Consider the following 23669-nt stretch of genomic DNA (forward strand, 5'->3'; position numbering starts at 1 on the left):
ATGCTATGGATTTCTCCTCAACTCCCCCCAGACGCTTGTTACACCATGAGACAAGCAGCCTCACTGAACTCCGTCTTTCTCGTGAGGGTTTCCAATCTCACTTTCCAAGAACTCACTTTGGAATCTTCTCCCAAACCAACACTTTCTCTCAGACACCTTCTGCTGGGGTCCACATCCAGGGTTTTGAACTCTTCTTCCGATGATCCTCTCCACTGGGTCACCACATGCATTCAAACTGTCTTCCATGCAATCTCTTTCACTGACTCAGCCAATGTACACCACTGCTTCACAGGCCCATAGTAAAGAGTTACAGACCTTCAGCCATTCTTTGGGCATTCTTGCCTCTTGCAAGCTGTTCTCTCAGCTTTTGTCTCTTTAAATCTGAAGCTTGGAGCCTTCCTCTCTGCCCCCCTCCCCAACCCCCACCACCACCTTAACTTCATTTAACAGCCTCCCCACCCCACCCCACCCTCCCCAGCCCCCCCACCCTTCCCAACCCCCTCACCCCCAACCCCCACCACCACCTTAACTTCATTTAACAGGACCTTTTCCAGGTTACTGTCCTTCTTTTGACTAGAAGGTCTGTTTGGGACTTTCTCCTGTTCCACTCTCCTGGATTTTGGGGTCTCTTCTTTACCTTAGGACCGGCTATCTGTCCCCTTTGCTCCAATCTCTCCCGGCAGCTACTTTCACAACCAAAAGAGCTCAAACAGCTTCCAAATCAAACTGCTGTTTCTAATTTCTTCTGTGTGTCAGTGGAAGGGGCCTGCCTCTCTGGACCCCTGTTGCTAGGCAACAGCCCAGTTTCTCTACTTTTGTTTGTTTAACCTAGCTGCAACTGTGGTAAACCTCTCATTAGAAATGCAGGCACCTTTTAAAGTCAAACTAAAGCTCAATTTGACCTTTTTTTAACACATAAAGACAGAAATACAAATCAAACTTAAACTTTGAAGCTAAAACTCATTCCTAACACTTAAAAATAAATATAGCTTACTTAAATTCTCTCTATTTCCTAACAATATGATTAAAAATATCTTAATGTATTGATGATCTTAAAGCAGGTGCCATGGGCAGGGGGAAGGGGAAATCAAAGCTGCACAGTTGGACCTCTACAGTGATTGTGAACTACACTCTCTGGAAGTCAGCTGCCAGCTGCCTTATTTCCTCCGAATCTGATCTAACGTACATTGCACTTCAAATGTGGTTTTTAAACTTAGCAATTTATTAACTGTGTGTCAGACATTGTGCTGGATTGCAAGCTGCCGGGTGAGGATGGAGGGATTGAATATGGTATGCGAAAGTCCTAATGCACAGGGACAGTTCTGATATCACATGTGGCTGGGAACGCGAGGCAGCTGGGAGGGCAGGACCACCTCTTAGGAGATAGAAATTGGAAAAAGAAATTAAAAGGGTGGAATTCCTTGATCCTACAATCGGAATTCATTTATCATCCCTGCATTGCACTGACGCCTGCCAGTATCTGGATCATCTCAAAGGCGGCAATCATTAGAGGTCCTCTATTCGTTGTGACACTGCGGAATGTTCGATTTATTCCATCAAGGCTGCTGGAAATGACTGCTTCCCGGGAATTTTTTGAAGGCAGCGCACATCTCACGTCTGATTCAACAGAGAGTCTCTCTCTGAGAACTGAAACTCAGTTAGAACCAAAAGCTTGTCCATATGTGACATCTCAGCACAATCCAGCAATTTAAATGCTAACACTGAACCAGGCATCTGCAAATTGAATTTCTTCAATCTTTTATACAATCTGTTAAAGTCCATGATCTGTTCCTCCATGGAATGACCATCTGATTTCAAAATCTATCAAAGTCTGACTATGCTTCATAGGAATGCACTAGATCATCTTTCTTGTAAATCTCATCAACGAACCCAAATAGAAGATCCAAACCTTCCTCAGTATCCAACTGATGGGCATCCAGCTCACAAAATACTTTGCTTCTGATTTGACAAGTGACAATGCCAAGGCCATACCTTGTTTTTTCCTTGGTAGGGATGTAACCCATGTCCACATATCCACTTCATTCTTCCACTGGTTGTATGGCCCAGACTCTGAGAACATCAGCAGCTAATCAGATGCTGACAATTCCCACTTGCTTTCAGCCATTTCTCACAAAAGCTACTCGGATTGTAACTTCTGTCTGAAATTTTATTTTCCTTAAATCTCCAACCTACATCATTAGACAAGCATTCTCAGTTACCATGTTATAATCCTGACAGCCTTAAGGCGAAGGAAGAAACAGGTGCAAATCTTTACTTGTATATATTTGTTCACAGAGTGAAACATTACAGATACATACCTCCTGACTTCAATCCACTCTATGTCAGTAAGTTTCTCTTTCCAGACACTCATGCAACCATCTAATCAATGCCTTCCATGTGTAGACACTTAAACTGAGTTGATACAACTAACACCCACAGTCAAAGCATCTAAAAGGCCACCAATTGGTGTGACAGCCATTGTGTCTCAGCAAGTTCAACAAATCAATGAATCCCCACCAACACTCAGAGTAGGTGAAGGGCATCTCTCCCCGGTGTGAACTCGACGGTGTTTCTCCAAGCTGGATGAATCAGTGAAACCCTTCCCACACTCAGTGCAAGTGAATGGTCTCTCACCAGAGTGAACACGTCGGTGTGTCCGCAGGCTGGACAACTCAGTGAAACCCTTTCCACACACGGAGCAGATGAATGGCCTCTCTCCAGTGTGAACTCGCCGGTGCTTCCACAGGCTCGATGAATCAGTGAATCCCTTCCCACACTCACTGCAGGTGAATGGCCTCTCTCCAGTGTGAACTCGCTGGTGTGTCAGCAGACTGGTTGACTGAATGAAACCCTTCCCACACTCGGAGCAGGTGAATGGTCTCTCCCCAGTGTGAGCTTGCTGGTGTCGCAACAGGCTTGATAACTGAGTGAATTCCTTTCCACACACAGGGCAGATGAATTGCCTCTCTCCGGTGTGAACTGCCTGGTGATTCTGCAGGGTGGATGATTCACTGAATCCCTTCCCACATACAGAGCAGGTGAATGGTCTCTCCCCAGTGTGAACTCGCTGGTGTGTCAGCAGGTGAGATGACCGAGTGAATCCCTTCCCACAGTCAGAGCAGGTGAATGGTCTCTCCCCAGTGTGAACTTGCTGGTGCTTGCGCAGGGCAAATGAACGACTGAATCCCTTCCCACACTCAGAGCAGGTGAACAGCCTCTCCCTGGTGTGAACTCGCTGGTGCTTCTGCAGGGCAGATGAATGAGTGAATCCCTTCCCACACTCAGAACAGGTATATGGCCTCTCCCCAGTGTGAACTCGCTGGTGTCGCCGCAGGGCGGATGAATGAGTGAATCCCTTTCCACACTCAAAGCAGGTGAAAGGCCTCTCCCCAGTGTGAATCCGTTGGTGTTCCTGCAAAGTAGATAACTGAGTGAATCCCTTCCCACACTGAGAACAGGTGAACGGCCTTTCCCCAGTGTGAATGCGGTGATGTGTTTCCAGCTGGGATGGGAAACTGAATCCTTTCCCACAGTCCCCACATTTCCACGGTTTCTCCATGGTGCCTTGTGTCTCTTCCAGGCTTGACAATCAGTTAAAGTCTCTTCTACCACAGAACATGTGTATGGTTTCTCCCCGCTGTGAATGGTGTGATTTTTTTGTCAGGCTGTGTAACTGGTTAAAGCTCTTTCCACAGTCAGTGCACTGGAACACTCTCACTCAGGTGTGTGTGCTCAGTGCTTTTCCAGTCACACTGATGTTTAAAAACTTTTGAAGCAGACAAACATTTCTGCATCTAGATTCAGAGGCTGATGATATTCAGGTCCCATCGAATCAAGTGTCTGTAAGATTTGGAAATGTCATTTGAGATTTCTGTCTGCAAATCCTCCCCTTCTAATCAGCTATCAAAAGAGTTTACAAAAGTCATCACTGTCAGTACAGGATAAAAATTCAGAATAGACAATTCTAGTTTCTATAGAACATTCTTTCCTCTCTCATTCCCAAAAGCTGTAAATCTCTGTCCCGCACACTCTCCTTCCACTCTCACTCTGCTGTACCTAATAATCAGCCTCCCAATTCTCCTGAAGGTGACGATACATGCTGATCGAAAAATCCATGCTCACCTGAAAATCTTCATGCAGGCTGCTAGCCTATGTCCATATTACTGGACTAAAATGTGTGTAATATAGAGGACTTCATTACTTGATTAGAGGTAAAGAGAGAATGTGAGGAAGAACTTTATTTAGGCAGTCAGCTGTCGTGGCCTGGAACTCGCTGCCTATGAGGCTGGTGGAAGTAGGGACGATCAAATGATTCAAAATGAAATTGGTTAAAGACTTGAAGGAAATAAACTTGCAGGGTTCTGGGGATATAGAGGGGAAAAGGAATGACTGGATTGCTCCACAGAGAGTCAGCATAGACTCGAGTTGCCTTTTGGATTCCTTTGGTGTTGTAATGACTCAGTGATTGGAAATATATAACATAGCTACAGTACTATATTAGAAAGCAATAAATAGTTGTAAATTTTCTTTATTACCATAAATAATATATCACCTAAGTAACATATAACAACACTAGACATATCTTTGTCCTATATTAACTTACTGTTCCCTTAAATGCCAGCCATCTCCTGGGGAAACCATCACTTTAATTGTGAATATTAAGAAAGAGACCATCCTTTTTGCCAGATAAATAAATGTGTCGAGCTGAGGGAGCAAAGGATGTCAATGTCGTTAAGAGAGAGACCTGGGCCAACCTTTCCAGAGTCTGCACCCTCCCAGGATTCACTTCCCTTCCCTTCAGTTCCTGCAAGTCAACAATTTACCCCCATAATTAGAAAAGAAATGGAAAGAGGAAGGAAAGAAAGTGTTTTACTCACAGATGTTGGACACAGGAGGAAGTTTCAGGCTGTGTGAAGCTCAATCTTCATTGTCACAAAGTACGAGCTCTAATTGGCTGGAGGACCAGTGTTCTTCCGGTCCTCCAACTCTTCCCATTGGACCGAACCGCAGCAAGCAGGTGGGATGGGCTCTCCCTGGCACATGCGCAATTTCCCTCTCCGTTAGACATGCGCAGTCCCGGGTCGCCCGTCCGCCCGATGGATTGAGCGGTTTCCCCAGCGCGAGGACTTGTGGGGGCTGTAGCCGCCATTACTCATCCGGAGCTCAGCTTCCAAACTCCTGGGACTGGGATGAAAAATGAGAGTGGAGGGCGCAGTGACCTCAGTCTGTTCAAATACTTTGTCAACTTCAGGTGTAAAGATTTTGACAAAATAAAAATTGAAAGTCTTGGAGAAAATCACAAGGTCTGGCCACATGTGTGGAGAGAGAAACAGAGTTAACATTTTGAGTACAATATGGCTCTTCTTCAACGAAGATTTTAAACACCTGGGTGACATATTGTGAAAGACAATAAGTGAGTGTGAAACTGAACGTGAGAGTCAGCACATTCTGGGGAGGAGAATTGGGAGAAAAGCAGGAGGAGGATAAAGGGACAAATTAAGGTTACAATCAATAGGGAGAAGGGAGTGTGTGGGGGAACAGAGATTTGTCATTTCGAGGGAGAAGGATGTTCCATGACAACTAAAATTGACAGTTCTGGGTTTCTACTGCTCACTCACAGTAATGCATTTTTGTAATCTCCTTTTACAGGGAATTAGTAGGGAGGATTTGCAGACAGCAAACACAAACCAAACATAACATCAAAATCTGATATAGTCACTCGATTCATCAGGTCCTGATGATCATTGGCCCTTGAATGTAGAAGGAGAAACATTTGTCTATTCTGCCTGTGGGAAAGGTTTCAAATATCAGTGTGAGGCTTCAATTGATCATCCAAGCTGATGATGGTCAACTGTTACCAGAGTGGTGATGAACTATATAATCATGATAGTAGATGAGATTTTGTGGAAGCCTACAGCCACAGTGGGTTGAGACCATTCATATGCTCCGTCCATGGGAAGTTCACTCACTGACCTTGATACCCACCAGTGAGCACACATAGGGTAGATCCATCTGCTCCATCTGTGGGAAGAGATTCATTCTGTCAGTCAACCTGCTGGCACACCAGTGAGTTCACTCCAGGGAGAGGCCCTTTAAAAGTTCCATGTATGGGAAGGAATTCAGCCAATCTTCCAGCCTGTTGGCACATCAATGATCTTACACCAGGCTATGGCTGTTTAAGTTTTCCATTTGGGGAAGGGATTTGCTCGCTCATCCCACCTTCTGACACACCAGTGACTTCATATTTGACTGCAGGGGTTAGATTCTGCTGTTCTTGCTGCTGTTAATCACATCCATGATTGAACCATATTCATTCTAACAGTTGGGGTCTGTTTCTGCTGATGTTATTAATCGCTATAATGGGCTGGAGTTTAATATTCTGGTAATGTCAAATAAATCAGCTTTGTTTTGGACAAACAGTTTGTCAACTCCTTGATGTCACTGAGAGATGAAAAGGTAGGTTTTAAGAAGAATCTTAAAAGAGGAGGGAGAAGTGAAGGGGAGGGAACTCCAGAGCTTTAGAACCTGGCATCTGAAGACTGAAAGCGTGTCAGCCCAGGGTTTTGGGGACTTGAGTCTGCGGAGTGGGGAGTCAAACCCATGATGTTCAGACTCAGAGGCAAGAGTATGAGGCTGACTGAGCCATGGTGTTCGGGGAAGTGATGTGAAGTGTCAGTGGCCTCATCCTTTCCGTGTCATTTGCCCTATTCCAGGATCAGCAGATCGAGCTGAGAAAATAGGCAACAATTAAAAGGGGCATGAAGAGTATTAAAAAATAAACATCTTCACACAGAGAGTGGTGAGAATGTGGGACTGGCTACTGCACAGAGCGATTGAGGTGAATATCATAGATGTGTGTAAGGGGAAGCTGCATAAACACTTGAGGAAGAAAGGTGGGATTTGCTGAAGTAAAATGGGAGGAAGGTCATGTGCAGTACAAATGACATAGACTGAAAAGCCTGGTTCTGTGCTGTACATTCTGTGTGAAGAACTTGCATCATACAACACAGGAACACAGGAACATAGGAACAGGAGAAGGCCATTAAGCCCGTCGAGCCTGCTCTGTCATTCAATACGATCATGGTTGATCGAACGCCTCGCTGCCTTTTACTTACACTGTCCCCATAACCCTTTACATTATTGTTAATCAGAAATCTATCAATCTCTACCTTTAACATACTCAATGATGGAGCTTCCATAGCCCTTCGGGGTCGAGAATTCCAAAGATTCCCCCCCCCTCTGAATAAAGAAATTTCTCCTCATCTTGGTCTTAAGTGGCTTCTCCTTATTTTGAAATTGTGTCCCCTGGTTCTAGGCTCCCTGACCAGGGGAAACATCTTACCTACATCTACCCTGTCTATTTCTTTCAGTATTTTGCAGGTTTCAATGAGATCACCTCTCATTCTTCAAAACTCTAGAGAATGCTGGCCAAGGTTGCCTAGTCTCTCTTCATAAGACAATCCTGCCATCCCCAGAACAAGGCTGGAGAACCTTCGTTGCATTCCCTCTACAGCAATAATATCCTTTCTGAGGTAAGGGGACCAAAACTACACTCAGTACTCCAGATGTGGTCTAACCAAGCTTCTATACAATTGAAGCAAGACTTCACTACTCCTGTACTCAAATCCTCTTGGGATAAAGCCTAACATCTCCCAACCTTCAGCCAATTAAATACTTATTTCTAAGATTAGGCATTTCAGTATTTGTAACTTAGGTTGAGATGAAGCGTTTTTAACATGTAAGCCAATCTCAAGTTTCAGCTCGGGATCTTAATGAACAAGCAGGGCATATTTAGAAATATAGATATAGCTAGAGACCAGAGGATATTGGCTAAAGATCAGGAAATGGTCAAATAGAAACCTGCCCAGGATGCAGCAGGACGGGCTGAACAAGGGGATACTGAGCTAAAAGGGGCCAGGATACACAGGGACTCTGTTCTAAAGGGGTTTGTGTACATATACAGGTAGTCCATGTCCAAATGTAGCAAGACCTGGACAATATCTAGGCTTGAGCTGACAAGTGACAAGTAACATTCATGCCACACAAGTGTCAGGCAAAGACCATCTCCAACAGGAGAGAATCCAACCATCGCCCCTTGATGTTCAATGGCATTATCATCACTAAATCCCCCACTACTAACATTCTGGGGGGGGTTACCATTGACCAGAAACTGAACTGGACTAGCCATATAAATACTATGGCTACAAGAGCAAGTCAGAGGCTAGAAATAGTGTGATGAGTAACCCACCTCCTGACTCCCCAAAGCCTGTTCACCATCTACAAGGCACAAGTCAGGAGTGTGATGGAATACGTCCCACTTGCCTGGATGAGTGCAGCTCCCATAACACTCAAGAAGCTTGACACCATCCAGGACAAAGTAGCCCGCTTGATTGGCACCACATCCACAAACATTCATTCCCTCCACCACCGACGCGCAGCAGCAGCAGTGGGTACCATCTACAAGATGCACCACAGGAATTCACTAAGACTTCCTTCAACAGCACCTTCCAAACCCATGACCACTACCATCTAGAAGGACAAGGACAGCAGATAGATGGGATCACCACCACCTGGAAGTTCCCCTCCAAGTCACTCACCATCCTGACTTGGAAATATATCGCCGTTCCTTCACTGTCGTTGGATCAAAATCATTTAATTCCCTTCCTAACAGCACTATGAGTGTAGCTCCACCACATGAACTGCAGTGGTTCAAGAAGGCAGCTCACCACCACCTTCTCAAGGGCAACTAGGGATGGCAATAAATGCTGGCCCAGCCAGCGAAGCCCTCATCCCATTCTGTTTGCACAGACCCTGAGCGAAGAGGTTTGCGCACACACATAATTTGAGCTGAAGGGGTTTTTATACACACCCTAAGCAATTTGGTTCCAAGTCAGGATGGTGTGTCACTAACAGGAGAATTGCAAGTGCTGCTGGTCCCATGTGTCTGTTGCCCTTGTCATTCAAGGCTATGGGATTGGAAGATACTGTTGAAGCAAACTTGGAAAGTCGCTGTGGAGTGTTGATGGTACACATTGCAGCCACTGTGTGTTGGTGCTGGAGGGAGTGAATATTTAAGGTGGTGGATGGGGTGACAATCCAATGGTCTGCTTTGTCCTGAATGAACTTTCCAATTTGAATAAGACCGGCTGAAAAGTAATAATTGGTTCAGGATATAATTGTGACCCAGTAAATTTAAATAATTTCAGTCCATTTACTAAAATTCTGATCTTCCAAGACTTATTGCGACAAATCACACGAGACGATGGTAGCTGAATTGAATGCCTTGGCTCCTCACCTGGACATGTGACTGACAAGAGGCATTGATTGGACAATAGGTGGAAACAATGAGCTGGAATGGTCTTTTGTGAGTAAAACTATTTCTCTTTAACCCAGGATGGGCTATATCAGAGTTAAAGGCAATACCAGGCTAAATTACATTGAATATACAGCACAGAAACAAGCCATTCAACCCAACAGATCCATGCCAGTACTTATACTTCATTTGACCCTGCTCCCATTCTAACTTGATCAGCGTGTCCTTCTATTTATTGCTCCACCATGTGTTTATTTATTTTTTTTGCAAAAATATATACTTTATTCATAAATCTTCAACAACATTTCAAACCCACCATCACAAAAATACAATCAGGTTCAACTTTTACAACATGAATCACAAGGTGTATCAGTACAAACAATGAATATTACATCACTGGCTGACATTCATTTTGAGCTGTACATCCCGAGGGGCTCTTCACAGTTCCCAGCCCCTCAGTGCACTGTGGCAGAAAGGTTTTAGGCAGTGATCCTTCCCCATTGCACCTTTGCGGCGGCTGCCCCAAGCTTTAGTGCGTCCCTCAGCACGTAGTCCTGGACTTTGGAATGTGCCAGTCTGCAAAACTCGGTCGGGGACAACTCTTTGCGCTGGAAGACCAACAAGTTACGGGCAGACCGAAGAGCGTCTTTCACCGAGTTGATGATTCTCCAGCTGCAGTTGATGTTTGTCTCGGTGTGTGTCCCTGGGAACAGCCCGTAAAGCACAGAGTCCCGTGTCACAGAACTGCTCGGGATGAACCTCGACACCGTGTGTTTATCCAGCTTCGCCTTGAATGTATCTATGTTATTCACCTCAACATCACCCTGTCCTGCTACCTTCAGGGATCTGTAGCTATACCCTTCAAGGTCCCTCTATACTTCTCAGTATCCTAACATTTATTGTGTATGCCCTTGCCTTGTTAGCCTTCCCCAAATTCATTACCTCACATTTCCCCGGATTGAATTCCATTTGTCACTTTACTGTCCATCTGACCAGTTCATTCAGCCTAAAGCCTTCTTCCTCACTATCAAACCCATGGCCAATTTGTGCCTCATCTGCAAACTTCTGAATCATAACCACTACGTTTAAATCTAAATCATTGATCTGTACCATGAACAGCAAAGGACCTGATACTGTTACCTGTGTAACCCCACTGGAAACAGCCTTCCAGTCACAAAAACATCTGCAGACCATCATCCTTTGTTTCCTGTCACTGAGCCAATATTGGGTCGAACTTGCTACTTACCCTTGGATCCCATGAGTGTTTAATTCACTGATTAATCTGACATGTGGGACATTATCAAAATCCTTTCTAAAATCCATAAAGATTACTTCAAATGCACTAACCCCATCAACCTTCCTTGTCACGCCCTCAAAAAATTCAGTCGATTTAGTCAGATACGACCTTCCCTGAATAAATCCATACTGGTGACAGTCCTTGGTTAATTCATGCCTTTTTAAATGAGGATTTATAGTGACAGTAACAAGGGTTGAGCGAGACCCTAATCAGTATACAGAGAGAAAAACAAGGTGAGAGAGAAAGAGAGCAAGAGAGGAGATCAAGACTGAGACCCCAGTCTGAAACATAAAATAAGTAATGAAATTGAATCTAGATACAGATATGCATTAATTAACACCATTTTATGAACAGATTAACAGAGTAAACACTGTACTTGGATCAGATAAAGATAAAATACTGTGGATGCTAGAAATCTGAAACAAAAACAAAAAGTGCTGGAAAAACTCAGCAGGTCTGACAGCATCTGTGGAGAGAAAGACAGAGTTAACGTTTTGAGTCTGTATGATCCTTCTTCAGACTCTGAAGAAGAGTCATATGGACTTGAAATGTTAACTCTGTCTTTCTCTCCACTGTACTTGGATAGTAACAAAAACAAGTAATGAAATTAAGACCAGACACAGACATGCATTAACTAACACCATTTTATGAACAGATTAACAGAGTAAACACTGCTTGAATTAATATTATTAACTGATAGAGTTAATCTGACCATTAATTGATTCAATTCCATCACAATAACCCAGCATCAGATAGATCTGCTTTGTATACAACAGGGTTATACCCAGTGTCCAATATTAGAGGTCACTGTGGCTGTTGGACGCCTAGTTTCACTGCCCAGCTGACAAGCCCACAGCTTCGGAGAACTAGTCTACACAGGGTATGTTTCTAAAGCCTGATCACAACATCTTGCCTGGTTAGCTGTTGTATGGACCATCATGGTCAGGAAGCTTACACAAAGCTCAACCATAAACTATGGTTTTTCTTTCTCCTGATTCCAGGTCCAACAAGGGGTTGTGTCACCAATCCTGGTTTCCCCCTCACGTGCCCCAATTGGTTGGAGGCTCATTTCCCAGTCAGTCCTCCAGCACCTCCCTGTCTCTCCATTAGTACGATGCCCATGACTGTTTCCCAACAGGGGCCCAGGCCCCGTTATTCTCATTTACATTTTGACCTCAGCTCTGTCGCCTGGCTGTCATTACACGAGCAGTAGAGAGACAGAAAGGTGTCAGAGGCTCAAATGGGAAGTTGAAACTACTGCTCCAAACCAACACTTCAACATTTAAGAACATAAGAAATAGGAGCAGGTGTAGGCCATTCAGCCCTTTGAGCCCATTCCACCATTCAATATATTCGATGGCTCATCTTCTACTTCAACACCATTTCCCTGCACTATCCTCGTGTCCCTTGATGTTTTTAAGATGTAGAAATCTATCAATCTCAGTCATATTCAACAGCTGACCCCGCACAGCTGTCTGGGGCAGAGAATTCCAAAGATTCACCACCCTCTGAGTGAAGACATTTGTTAGTAAAATACACTTTATTTATACTGGGATTCATGTTGTTAGGTTTAGACACTGGAGGCAGAGTGTGGGGGCATTTAAAGAGTAACTTTCTCTTTCTAATTTGTGTTGTCTATAGTGTTAGCCGTGGTTCAGTGTGCAGCACTCTCACTTCTGAGTCGGAAGGTTGTGGGACCAAATCCAACCCCGGGGACCTGAGCGCCAAAATCAAAGCCCACGTTCCTAGTGCCAGCACTGAGGAAGTGTCGCATTGTGTTGGAGCTGCATCTATTGAACAAGATGTTAAACCGAGGGTGCTGTCTGCTCTCTCAGAGGTTTGAGGGATCTTGCTGTAGATAAATTGGTTGCTGCGTTTCCTACAACAAAAGCTTCAATTCAGAAAGCACTTCATTGGCTGTAAAGCACTTTGGGGATCCTGTGGTGGTGAAAGGCCTGCAGGAACATAAGTCATTTTTTAATTGTCAGCAAACTTGGACACATTACACTCGGAGCCCTCATCTAAATCATTTATGTAGATTAAAACCTAATTTTGTATTATATCCTCTTCTGTAACACCTTTTCAAATCCTTTCTGAAAATCTAAACACAATACACCCAAAATTATTTTAAACACGCAGCAAGTTGTTGTGATTTGGAATTCACTGCCTGAAAACCTGCTGGAAGCAAATTCAACTGTATCCTTCAAAAGGGAATTGGACAGATTCTCGTAAGGAAAGGAAAATGTCAGGGCTACGAGATTATTTGGATAGCTCTTTCAAAGAGCCAGCATGAGCATGATGGGCCGAACAGCCTCCTTCTGTGCCCTATGAACCTCATGTGCATTTAAAAGGGGGGGGGGTCATCTTCAATTGTGGGTGTTGTATTAAAGAAAGCAGTGCGTTCTCTTATCTGTATGTTTAGTTTAACACTTTAATCTCCCCTTGGTGGCAGACGGAATTTAATACAGAGAAGCATGAGGTGTTGTGATTTGGCAGAAGGATTAGGGAAAGGCAACATAGGCTTAATGGCACAGTTCTAAAGAGTGAGCAGGGACAGAGGGACCTGGGGGCTTCATGTGCAGTGATCATTGAAAGTGGCAGGACAGAGTGAGAGAGGAATTAGCAAATTAAATGGGATCTTGGGCTTCAGGAATTGAGGTATTGAGAACAAAAGCAGGGAAGTTATACTGACCTTTTATAAAGTTCTGGTTAGGCCACAATTAGGATATTGAGTCCAGATCTGGTCACCACACTTTAGGAAGGATGTGAAAGGCCTTGAGAGGGTGTGGAGGAGATTTACCAGAATGGTTCCAGGGATGAGGGATTTTATCAACAAGGTTAGGTTGGAGAAGCTGGGTTGTTCTCCTCGGAGCAAAAGGAGATTGAGGGGAGATTTGATGGACGTGTGCAAGTTTATAATGGATTTAGATAAGGTGGATGAAGAAAAGCTGTTCCCATTAGCTGATGGTACAAAGATAACGGGACACAGGTTTAAGGTTTTGGGAAAGAGATGCAGGGGGAATGTGAGGAGGAATAAATTTACACAGTAAGTGGTACAACCTGGAACTTCAGTCTCTCCATTGAATTGAAGTCCCTTATCCTTGGTGCCGTTCTCGTAAATCTCCTCTGCACCCTCTCTCAGAACTTCACATCTTTCCTAAAGTGTGGGGCCTATATATAGGGTTCCTTTCCAGACGGATAGAATTGAAAAGCAGGGAGGTTATGTTTAACTTGTTTAGAACCATGATTAGACTGTCAACATTTGTGATCTCCATTTAGAAAAAGGAAATAAAGACACTGGAGAAGAGGCAACAAAGATTCACATGAATAATACCAGAACTGAGAACATATAACCTTCAAGAAAGGCTGGGGCTGCTTTTCTCTTTACCCAGCGAGTGACGAGAATGTGGAACTCACTAACACAGTGAATGGTTGAGGTGAATAGCTGAATATATTTAAGGGGAAGCTAGATACATACATGAGGGAGAAAGGGATAGAAGGATATGCTGATGGGGGGGAGATGAAGAGGAGCAGGTGGAGGCCCATGTGGAACATAAATAATGACAAAGACCAATTGAGCCGACTGGCCTGGCCTGTGCTGTAGACTCAATGGAACAGAGACAAATGTTATATTTTAGATCTACCTGTAGTGGTGGGCAGAACACTATTTACTATCCAGGATAAAATAAATGTCCTTCATCTGCTTTTGCAGATCATTCCAGTGGAAATGTGCGCTCCCAGGCTCAAAGAGCTTCAGTCCACTGGGAGCAAAGTTGTGAGAACGGCCGGTCCAGCAGAAAGAAACCCTCCGACCCTCCCACTTCACCAACTGTCAGAGTGAACATTGTTCAGTTCTGGATGTGATTTACAGCAGCAATAACAGCAGAATCTAACCCCTGTAACTACTTGTGAACTCGCTGGTGTCTCAGCAAGTTGGATATCTGAGTGAACCCCTTCCCACAGTCAGAGCAAATGAAGGGCCTCTCCCTGCTGTGAACTCGCTGGTGTGTCTGCAGGCTGGATGAATCACTGAATCCCTTCCCACACTCAGAGCAGGTGAAAGGCTTCTCTCCGGTGTGAACTCGCTGGTGTCTCAGCAGATTGGATACCTGAGTGAATTCCTTCCCACAGTCAGAGCAGGTGAATGGCCTCTCCCCGGTGTGAACTCGCTGGTGTCTCAGCAGGTGAGATGACTGAGTGAATCCCATTCCACACATGGAGCAGGTGAACAACCTCTCCCCTGTGTGAACCTGCCGGTGTGTCACCAGATGTGATGACTGAATGAATCCTTTCCCACAATCAGAGCAGGTGAATGGTCTCTTCCCAGCGTGAACTCGCTGGTGCTTCCGCAAGGTGGACGAATCACTGAATTCTTTCCCACATTCAGGGCAGGTGAATGGCCTCTCCCCGCTGTGAACTCGCTGGTGTGTCAGCAAGTGGGATGATTGAGTGAATCCCTTCCCACACATTGAGCATGTGAATGGCTTCTCTCCAGTGTGAATGCGTTGATGAGTTTCCAGCGCAGATGGGGAGGGGAATCCCTTCCCACAGTCCCGACATTTCCATGGTTTCTCCAGGATGTGGGTATTCTTGTGTCTCTCCAGGTTAGAAGATCAGTTGAAGCCTCATCCAAACACAAAACAGGTGTATGGTCTCTCCCGTCTGAATGGTGCGATGTTCTTTCAGGCTGTATAACTGGTTTAAGCTTCCACAGTCAGTGCACTAGAACACTCTCACTGAGGTGTGTGTGGATGTGTGTATCTTGGTGCTTTTCCAGTCACCCTAATGTTTAAAACGTTTTGAAGCAGACAAAGCAGACAAACATTTTTCCTTCTAGATTCAAACACTGATGAAATTCAAGTCCTGATGAATTTAGTGACTGTCAGATCTGGGCGTGATGTTTCATTGGAGATTTCTCTCTGCAAGTCATCCACTTCTAATATTCTGCAAAAGGAGATTACAAAGTCATCACTGTCAGTACAGGTTTGAAATTCAGAACAGGCAATTCTAATTTCTATGGAACATTCTTTCCCCTCTCATTACCCAAAAGCTGTAAATCTCCATCCCACACACTCTCCCTATATTCTCACTCTGCTGTACCTAATATACACCCTCCCAATTCTCCTGAATTCATGCTGATTTACAGATTCATGCTCACTGCATTCCTGTCCTGAACACAGAGACCTGAAAATCTTCATGCAGGCTACTAGCCTCTATAGGTGTCTATAATATGGACTAAAAATGTGAGTGATATAGAGGATTGTATCACTTGATTAGAGATACAGGGGAAACGTGAGGAAGAAGTTTCTTTTGGCAGCAAGTGGTCATGATCTGGAACTCGCTGCCTACGAGAATGGTGGAAGCAGAGATTATCAAGGATTTCACAATGAAATTGGATGGATGCTTGAAGGAAATAAACTTGTAGGAACAAGGGATATAGAGGGGTAATGGGTCTGACTAGATTTCTCTCCAGAGAGTTGACATGGACTCAAGTTGTTGAATGGAATCCTTCTGTACTGTAATGTCTCTCTAACTGGAAATATATAACATAGTTATAGTACTATATTACAAAAATATAAATAATTATAACCATACTTTACTGCTGAAACATAAATAATATATCTAATATGTACTATATAACACTGGACACATCTCTGCTGTTATTATCACGTGAAGACCAATAAGGTAAATAAACAAATTCCCAGCAACCCCAATGGGATAAACCAAAGGACAAGGTTTCAATTTTTAAACATTTTTTACTGTAGCAATCAAGCTAAAAGCAACATAAGTGAAGCCTGCATTAACAGACAAACAGGATTTGAATGCACAGGATAAATTTGACTTTAAACAGTTCATACAATAAAAACAGGCTCCACAAAGTCACCAGCATTTCCCCCTCAGCATATTTGGCACTAATTCCAGTTACAGAGTCCCACAACTCTCTGTATTTCCCAGGCAAAGGAAATAAAGTGTTTCACTCACAGATGTTGAACAGAGGAGGAAGTTTTAGTGTCTGTGTGAAACTAAAAACAAACGCTGAGCTGATGAAATCAGACTACAGAACTTGGAAGAAAATAAAGTGAAGACATTTTGTCAAGTCTCGTCCCCTCCCCCAGCTGGCAGCCCAGCACGCAGGCGCAGAAACAGCTGCTGGCCCGAGCAGTCCGGAGCAGGCGCAGTGCGGCTGCAGTCAGCGGTCGCTCTCGATCTCTTTTTGGCCCAGCCAGCCGCCGAAGAGAATGATCGGGGAGGGGGAGTTCGCCGAGCGTCTTCTCGCTCTGGCCGGAGCCGTCAACCAGTTGCCTGGAAACCTCGGCTGGAGAAGGTGTCGGAGGAGGGGGATCAAAGGGTGTGGGTGAGGATCCCGTGTCCGCGCGCCTAGCCTGCAGACTGGAACCCGAGCACGTCACCGCGGAGCTGACTGATTCCTATTGGCTGATTCAGGCAGGGTTCCATTGTGGACGTCACAATGCGGAAGTTGGCCAATGAGCTTCAGACTGAAACTTCCTCCTCTGGGCAACATCTGTGAGGAAATCAGTGTTTCCCTCTGACCATTTCTTTTCGAATTCTGGGGGTAAGTTGTTGACTTGCAGGATCTAAAAGGAAAGGAAATGAATCCAGGGAGAGTGCAGACTCTGGAAAGGTTGGCCCAGGTCTCTATCTTGAGATAAAAACAAAAAACTGCGGATGCTGGAAATCCAAAACAAAAACAGAATTACCTGGAAAAACTCAGCAGTTCTGTCGATGGGTCATGAGGACTCGAAACGTCAACTCTTTTCTTCTCCGCCGATGCTGCCAGACCTGCTGAGTTTTTCCAGGTAATTCTGTTTTTGTCTCTCTCTTGAGACATTGACATGCTTTGCTCGCTCAGCTTGACACATTTATTTGCCTTGCTAAAAGGACGGTCTCTTTTGTAATGTTCACAATTAAAAAGGTGGCTTCGCAGGAGATGACCAGCATTTAAGTGAAGAGTAAATTAAAATAAGACAGAGATCTGTCTAGTTTTTTTATTCATTCACAGGATGTGGGCTTCGCTGGTTGGGCCAGCATTTATTGCCCATCCCTAGTTGCCCTTGAGAAGGTGGTGGTGAGCTGCCTTCTTGAACTGGTGCAGCCCATGTGGTGCAGGTACGCCCACAGTGCTGTTAGGGAGGGAGTTCCAGGATTTTGACCCAGCGACAGTGAAGGGACGGCAATATATATTTCCAAGTCAGGATAGTAAGTGATTTGGAGGGGGACTTCCACGTGGTGGTGTTCCCATCCATCTGCTGCCCTTGTCCTAGATGGTCCTGGTCATGGATTTGGAAGGTGCTATCTAAGGAGCCTTGGTGAATTCCTGCACTGCATATTGTAGGTGCTACACACTGCTGCTACTGTGCATCAGTGGTGGAAAGAGTGAATATTTGTGGATGTGGGCTACTTTGTCTTGGATGGTGTCAAGCTTCTTGAGTGTTGTGGGAGCTGCACTCATCCAGACAAGTTGGGAGTGTTCCATCACACTCCTGACTTGTGCCTTGTAGATGATGGACAGGCTTTGGGGGGGTCAGGAGGTGAGTTACTTGTCGCATGATTCCTCGCCTCTGACCTGCTCTTGTTGCCACAGTATTTACATGGCTAGTCTAGCTCAGTTTCTGGTCAATGGCAACTCCGAGGATGTTGACAGTGGGGGATTCAGTGACAGTAATGCCGCTGAATATTATGGGGCGATGGTTAGATTCTCTCTTGTTGGAGATGGTTATTGTCTGACATTTGTGTGGCACATAAGTCACTTGCCACTTGTCAGCCCAAGCCTCGATATTTTCCAGGTCTTGCTGCATTTGGACATGGACTACTTCAGTATCTGAGGAGTCAAGATTGCTGCTGAATATTGTGCAATCATCAATGATTCTGACCTTATGATGGAAGGAAGGTCACTGGTGAAGCAGCTTAAGATGGTTGGGCAGAGGACACTACCCTGTGGAACTCCTGCAGTGATGTCCTGGAGCTGAGATGATTGACATCCAACAGCTACAACCATCTTCCTTTGTGCTAGGTATAACTCCAACCAAAGGAGAGTTTCCCCCTGATTTCCGTTGACTCCAGTTTTACCAGGGCTCCTTGACACCACGCTTGGTCAAATGCTGTCTTGATGTCAAGGGCAGTCACTCTCACCTCACCTCAGGAGTTCAGATCTTTTGTCCATGTTTGAACCAAGGCTGTATTGAGGTCAGGAGCTGAGTGGCCCTGGTGGAATCCAAACTGGGTCTCAATGAGCAAGTTATTTCTAAGCAAGTGCCACTTGATAGCCCCATTGATTGCCCCTTCCATTACTTTACTGATGATTAAGAGTAGGTTGATGGGGCGGTGATTGGCCGCATTGTGTACAGGACTTAACAGGGCAAATTTGACATAGCCGAGTAGCTGCAGTGCAACAGCTTGGTTGGATCTGCATGCTATATGTATATGATAGGTATTGTTTATGGTTCTCTAATCAAGTACATTAATTTTATTTCTAGTCTGGTAATATTCTGCTGCATATATTTCCAATCATAGGATCATTAAGGCACAGAAGGAGTCCATACAGCAACTCAATTCAATACCGTCTCTCTGTCGAGCAACACACACAGTCCCATTTTCCCTCGATATCCCTGTGGCCCTGCAAATTTATTGCTTTTAAGTGCCCACCTAATTTCATTTTAAAATCATTGATCATCTCTGCTTCCACCACCCTCAGGGGAAGCAAGTTCCAGATCATGACTGCTCACTGCCTACATAAAAGTTCTTCCTCACATCCCCATGTTTCAAATAATACAGTACTATATATTACAAAAATTTTTAGTCCATATATATATTATATATATATAAATATATATATATAGAATCAGTAAGTATGGATCTGTCAATCAGCACAAATCGACATCTTCAGGAGCATTTGAAGATTGTAAATTAGGTACAGTAGAGTGGGAATGGAAGTAGAGTGTGTGGGCACAGATATTTACAGGTTTTTGGGAACGAGGGAAAAGAATGTTCCGTAGAAACTGGAATTGTTTTTCTGAATTTCTATCCAGTACTGACAGTGATGACTTCTGTAAACCTCTTTTACAGAATATCAGCTGTGAGGATTTTCAGGACAGAAATCTCAACATGTCAAGATCTGACAGTATCACTTGATTCATCAACACCTGAATATAATCAGCCTTTTTTACATCAGTTTGACCAGAAAAGCACCCACACACACACATGAGTGAGAGTGTTCCAGTGCACTGACTGTGGAAAGAGCTTTACCCAGTTACACAGCCTGAAGAAACATCACATTATTCACAGCAGCGGAAAAACCGTAGACGTGTTCTGTGCGTGAACGAGGCTTCAACTGATCGTCGAGCCTGCAGACACAAGGACAACCGCACCATGGAGAAACCTTGGAAATGTGGGGACTGTGGGAAGGGATTCAGATTCCCATGTCAACTGGAAAGTCATCGACACACTCACACTGGGGAGAGGCCATTCACCTGCACTGATTGTGGGAAGGGATTCATCCATTCATCCCATCTGCTGACACACCAGCGAGTTCACACCAGTGAGAGGCCATTCACCTGCTCTGATTGTGGGAAGGGATTCACTCAGTCATGTAACTTGGTGAGACACCAGCGAGTTCACACTGGGGAGAGGCCATTCACTTGCTGTCAGTGTGGGAAGGGCTTCAGTGACTTATCCACCCTACTACACCACCAGCAAGTTCACACTGAGGAGAGGCCGTTCACCTGTTCTCAATGTGGGAAGGGATTCAATCGGTCATCCAACCTGCTGAGACACCAGCGACTTCACACTGGGGAGAGGATGTTCACCTGCACTGAATGTGGGATGGGCTTCACTCAGTCATCCAGCCTGCTCTCACACCAGCGAGTTCACACTGGAGAGAGGCCGTTCACCTGCACTGAGTGTGGGATGGGATTTGCTCAGTCATCCAGCCTGCTGAAACACCAGCGAGTTCACACTGGGGAGAAGCCGTTCACCTGCTCTGAATGTGGGAAGAGATTCAGTGATTCATCCAACCTCTTGAGACACCAGCGTGTTCACACTGGGGACAAGCCATTCACCTGCTCAAAGTGTGGGATGGAATTCACTCAGACATCCAGTCTGCTGACACACCAGCGAGTTCACACTGGGGAGACACCATTCACCTGCTCTGAGTGTGGGAAGAGATTTAATCGGTTATACAATCTTCGGAAGCACCGGCAAGCTCACAAGTGATTATTGAGGAGTTTGGATTCTACTGTTGCTGCAGTTAATCACATCCTTGACTGAATTTTGCACATTCTGCCAGCTGGCAAGCTGGGAAGATTGGAGCGTTTCTTTCTGCTGGACTGGCCAGTCTTACAACTTTGCCTCCAGTGGAATGATGCTCTTTGAGCCTTGTTGCAAACTCCAATTTCTTATTTCATAACGATCACAGAATGAAAAAGTGTTTTGAAGGTAAATGATATTTAGTTTGCATTTCTGTTTGGAAGATCCCAAAGCTTGTCACATTGCCTTGGAGATGGGCAATGGGGGTTCAAAGGCTCTTTTGCTTCACTTATCTGGGTGTTCCTCACAGAATGCAATTGCAGATTTGTTCTTGTATCGTTTTCAGCCCCCTTGGCATTGGTGAGGGAAAAAGAAGCTGGACGATCGACCTAGCTTGAGCTGAAGGATGAAATCTACAGTGACCCTTTCAATGAAAGGCAGTTAGTCTTGTAGCAGAAAGCAGTCAGCTTCAACAGTTAGCTTGGAAAGAGCTGTGAAGATGATGTGGGAGCAACCTGGGAGGCAAAAAGGCAGTGAGGCTTATGCTTGAGCTGAGGAATCAACAGTAGTGAGGTCTACAAGCAGTTTTTAAGGGTCGATTAGCCAAAAGCTAATGGAAAGATGACCAGGAAATCTTGTACCTCAGAACAGGACCTGGAACACTGAGGAAAAATCAAAGTGAATTCCAGAGGGCTGTGGCACGTGGGTTGGTCCCAGGAAAAGTGAATGAACCTTCAAGATCTTGCACCATATAAGGTAAACTTTTGGGCCTCAATGAAAGGTAGAACGGGTTTTATAGCTTAAGTAATTTCAAAACATTGTGTTAAGTTAGCAGTGTTTGCTTTATTTACTTTTTTTACATACAATGAAGTTTGTTTTTGTTTAATAATGTGAAATCTTGTGGCATATCTCTTTCAGTTAATTACTGGGTTTTCAGATTTCTCTTCAAGTATTAATGGTCCCCACCAGCTTCTTAAGAATGTTGGGAAATCTGGGATTTCGAATCCACAAACTGATACGTGTGCGCTGTGTTTTGCTAAGGTTTAGGCTAACAAGACTTCACTGTGAACTTTACTGTACTTATTGAGAAGCAGAATTGCTTGTTAATTGCTAAGATTTTACTTGAGGGGGGGAGATTTGTCCCTGAGAAATAATTAAAAAATGATATGCATCTAACTGACAAGCATTCAAATGCTAATTTAGACTTCCCATTTGACCTTCCATTACCTTTCTGTCTCTCTACGTCTGGTGTCAATGACAGCCAGCGACAGAGCTGAGAACTGAATTTAGCTGAGAACAACAGGGTCTGCACCCCAGTTGGGAATCTGCCATGGGTGTCGCACTAATAGAGTCAGGAAGGTGCTGGCCTCCAACCAATCAGGGCACAGGAGAGGGAAACCAGGGCTGATGGTGACGTGACCCCCGGGGTTCAGTGCCCCTGTGTCCAAAGCAGGGAGTCACAGGAACAGGGTATAGGGGAGCCGAAGAGAAACCATTTGGATCCAGAATGTTGTGCACATCCTTTTACTCTGGTTGTCTTTGATCCTCAAGTAATTTACTATTTTTTAACCAGGTCTGTTTCATTAATAAACTTTTAACAATAAAAATATTTGATTTTGCTGGACTTTTCATGATTACATTTATGCACTTTAGGAAAAGTGGGTGAGAGGGGTTATCAGGCTCTTTGACAGAAAGTGAGTCCCTCTCAAGCAATTGGCAAAGGAACCACAGCGGGAGATGAGATTTTATTTTTGGCACAGCGATGTTAGAAAATGGAGTTCAGGGAGTTAATTAACCCTTTTTCCCCCTTTCTCAAATTCTGAAATTATTCACAGTGATAACCCTTATTGGTGACAGTGGTTGGATTTTATCCAGTACAAATAAGACCTGACACATGCTCATGTCTGAGCAGTGGTGCAAAGTGCAGCAGCATTACCATTACACTCTGGGGAGAAGCACCATCTCCATGTTAATGCTCCCTGGTCTGTCCCAGATGCCACGGCACCAGTCAATGCAATATGTAAAACCTCTACAAATCTCTGCGCTTGGGGGATCACTTATAATTTTTTTTTAACATTGTAAAGTCTATGGAAACTGATTTAACCCAACCATTGCCAACCTAACATTTGAATGGTCCGATTACAAAATCTGTCATTGAACCATTTGTACTCGTCCAAGCCACGTCAAAATCTCAAACAATTGGCTTCCCCACACTCCGTCCCTGGTACAGGGAGTCAGCATTCCCAGGCCAAGCAGTGAAAACATGATGGCCTTGACACCCAGGTGTCATCTATAATTCAAGACACTCTCTTGTTTTCTCTGGCCTCTGGGAGTTGTTTATCTCCCTGTTCCCACATAGCAAGTTGTCTGTTCTCAGCTCTGCTTGATTTCTGCTGAAATTTGGTCCCTTTTATGACTTTCAGATCAATAAAACATTTGGTCAATGAAGACCCAAATCACAATTTCCCATCCTGTCACCTATCAACCATCCTTACCCAGAGCGTAATCTCAACAGGAATAGAAACAGGAGAAGTGTAACAATCAAATTAAAAATAAATGCACAGCCAGTCATATAATTTAATTCAGTATTCATGGATGAGCAAGAAAAGCCAAAGTTGGGATCCCCTAGGATTCTTATAGTCCACACCTTGAGGGTGAGGAGTACTCTCTGCAACTTCTCACTCAATTTCACTCCATTATTTTCCGGTTCTGTCCTGGCCCTGCCTGGAGTAACATCTATCCAATCTTTTCTTCTCCTGAAGGAGCGTCATGAGTTCTAAGTTAAAGTACATATGC

At 44.5% G+C, this 23669-nt stretch overlaps 2 protein-coding genes across 3 annotated transcripts in view; one reads left to right on the plus strand and one right to left on the minus strand.

The window, feature by feature from the left end:
* Positions 1-1537: 1537 nt before the first annotated feature.
* On the minus strand, positions 1538-15220 carry LOC121270262 (gastrula zinc finger protein XlCGF26.1-like; the record flags this gene model as incomplete). The annotated part of the gene is made up of 2 exons (XM_041175582.1): positions 1538-3581; positions 14517-15220. Coding segments are annotated over 2 exons (1791 nt in total), but the record flags the coding sequence as incomplete, so codon positions are not given.
* A 1643-nt stretch (positions 15221-16863) lies between these two features.
* LOC121270426 (gastrula zinc finger protein XlCGF8.2DB-like) overlaps positions 16864-23669 on the plus strand; it is a 34071-nt gene continuing 27265 nt past the window's right edge. The window contains exons 1-2 of one of the 2 annotated variants that reach the window (XR_005941523.1): positions 16864-17184; positions 19695-21629. Coding sequence is in view for 1 of the 2 variants with exons in the window: in XM_041175750.1 (XP_041031684.1) it covers positions 19998-20840 (843 nt within the window). In the remaining variant the exon portion in view is untranslated. Of the gene's footprint in view, positions 17185-19694; positions 21985-23669 lie in introns of those variants that run through there. The other variant, XM_041175750.1, reaches the window with a different exon arrangement.

This window comes from Carcharodon carcharias, chromosome 27 (genome assembly GCF_017639515.1).
Source record: "Carcharodon carcharias isolate sCarCar2 chromosome 27, sCarCar2.pri, whole genome shotgun sequence".
Taxonomy (NCBI): domain Eukaryota; kingdom Metazoa; phylum Chordata; class Chondrichthyes; order Lamniformes; family Lamnidae; genus Carcharodon; species Carcharodon carcharias.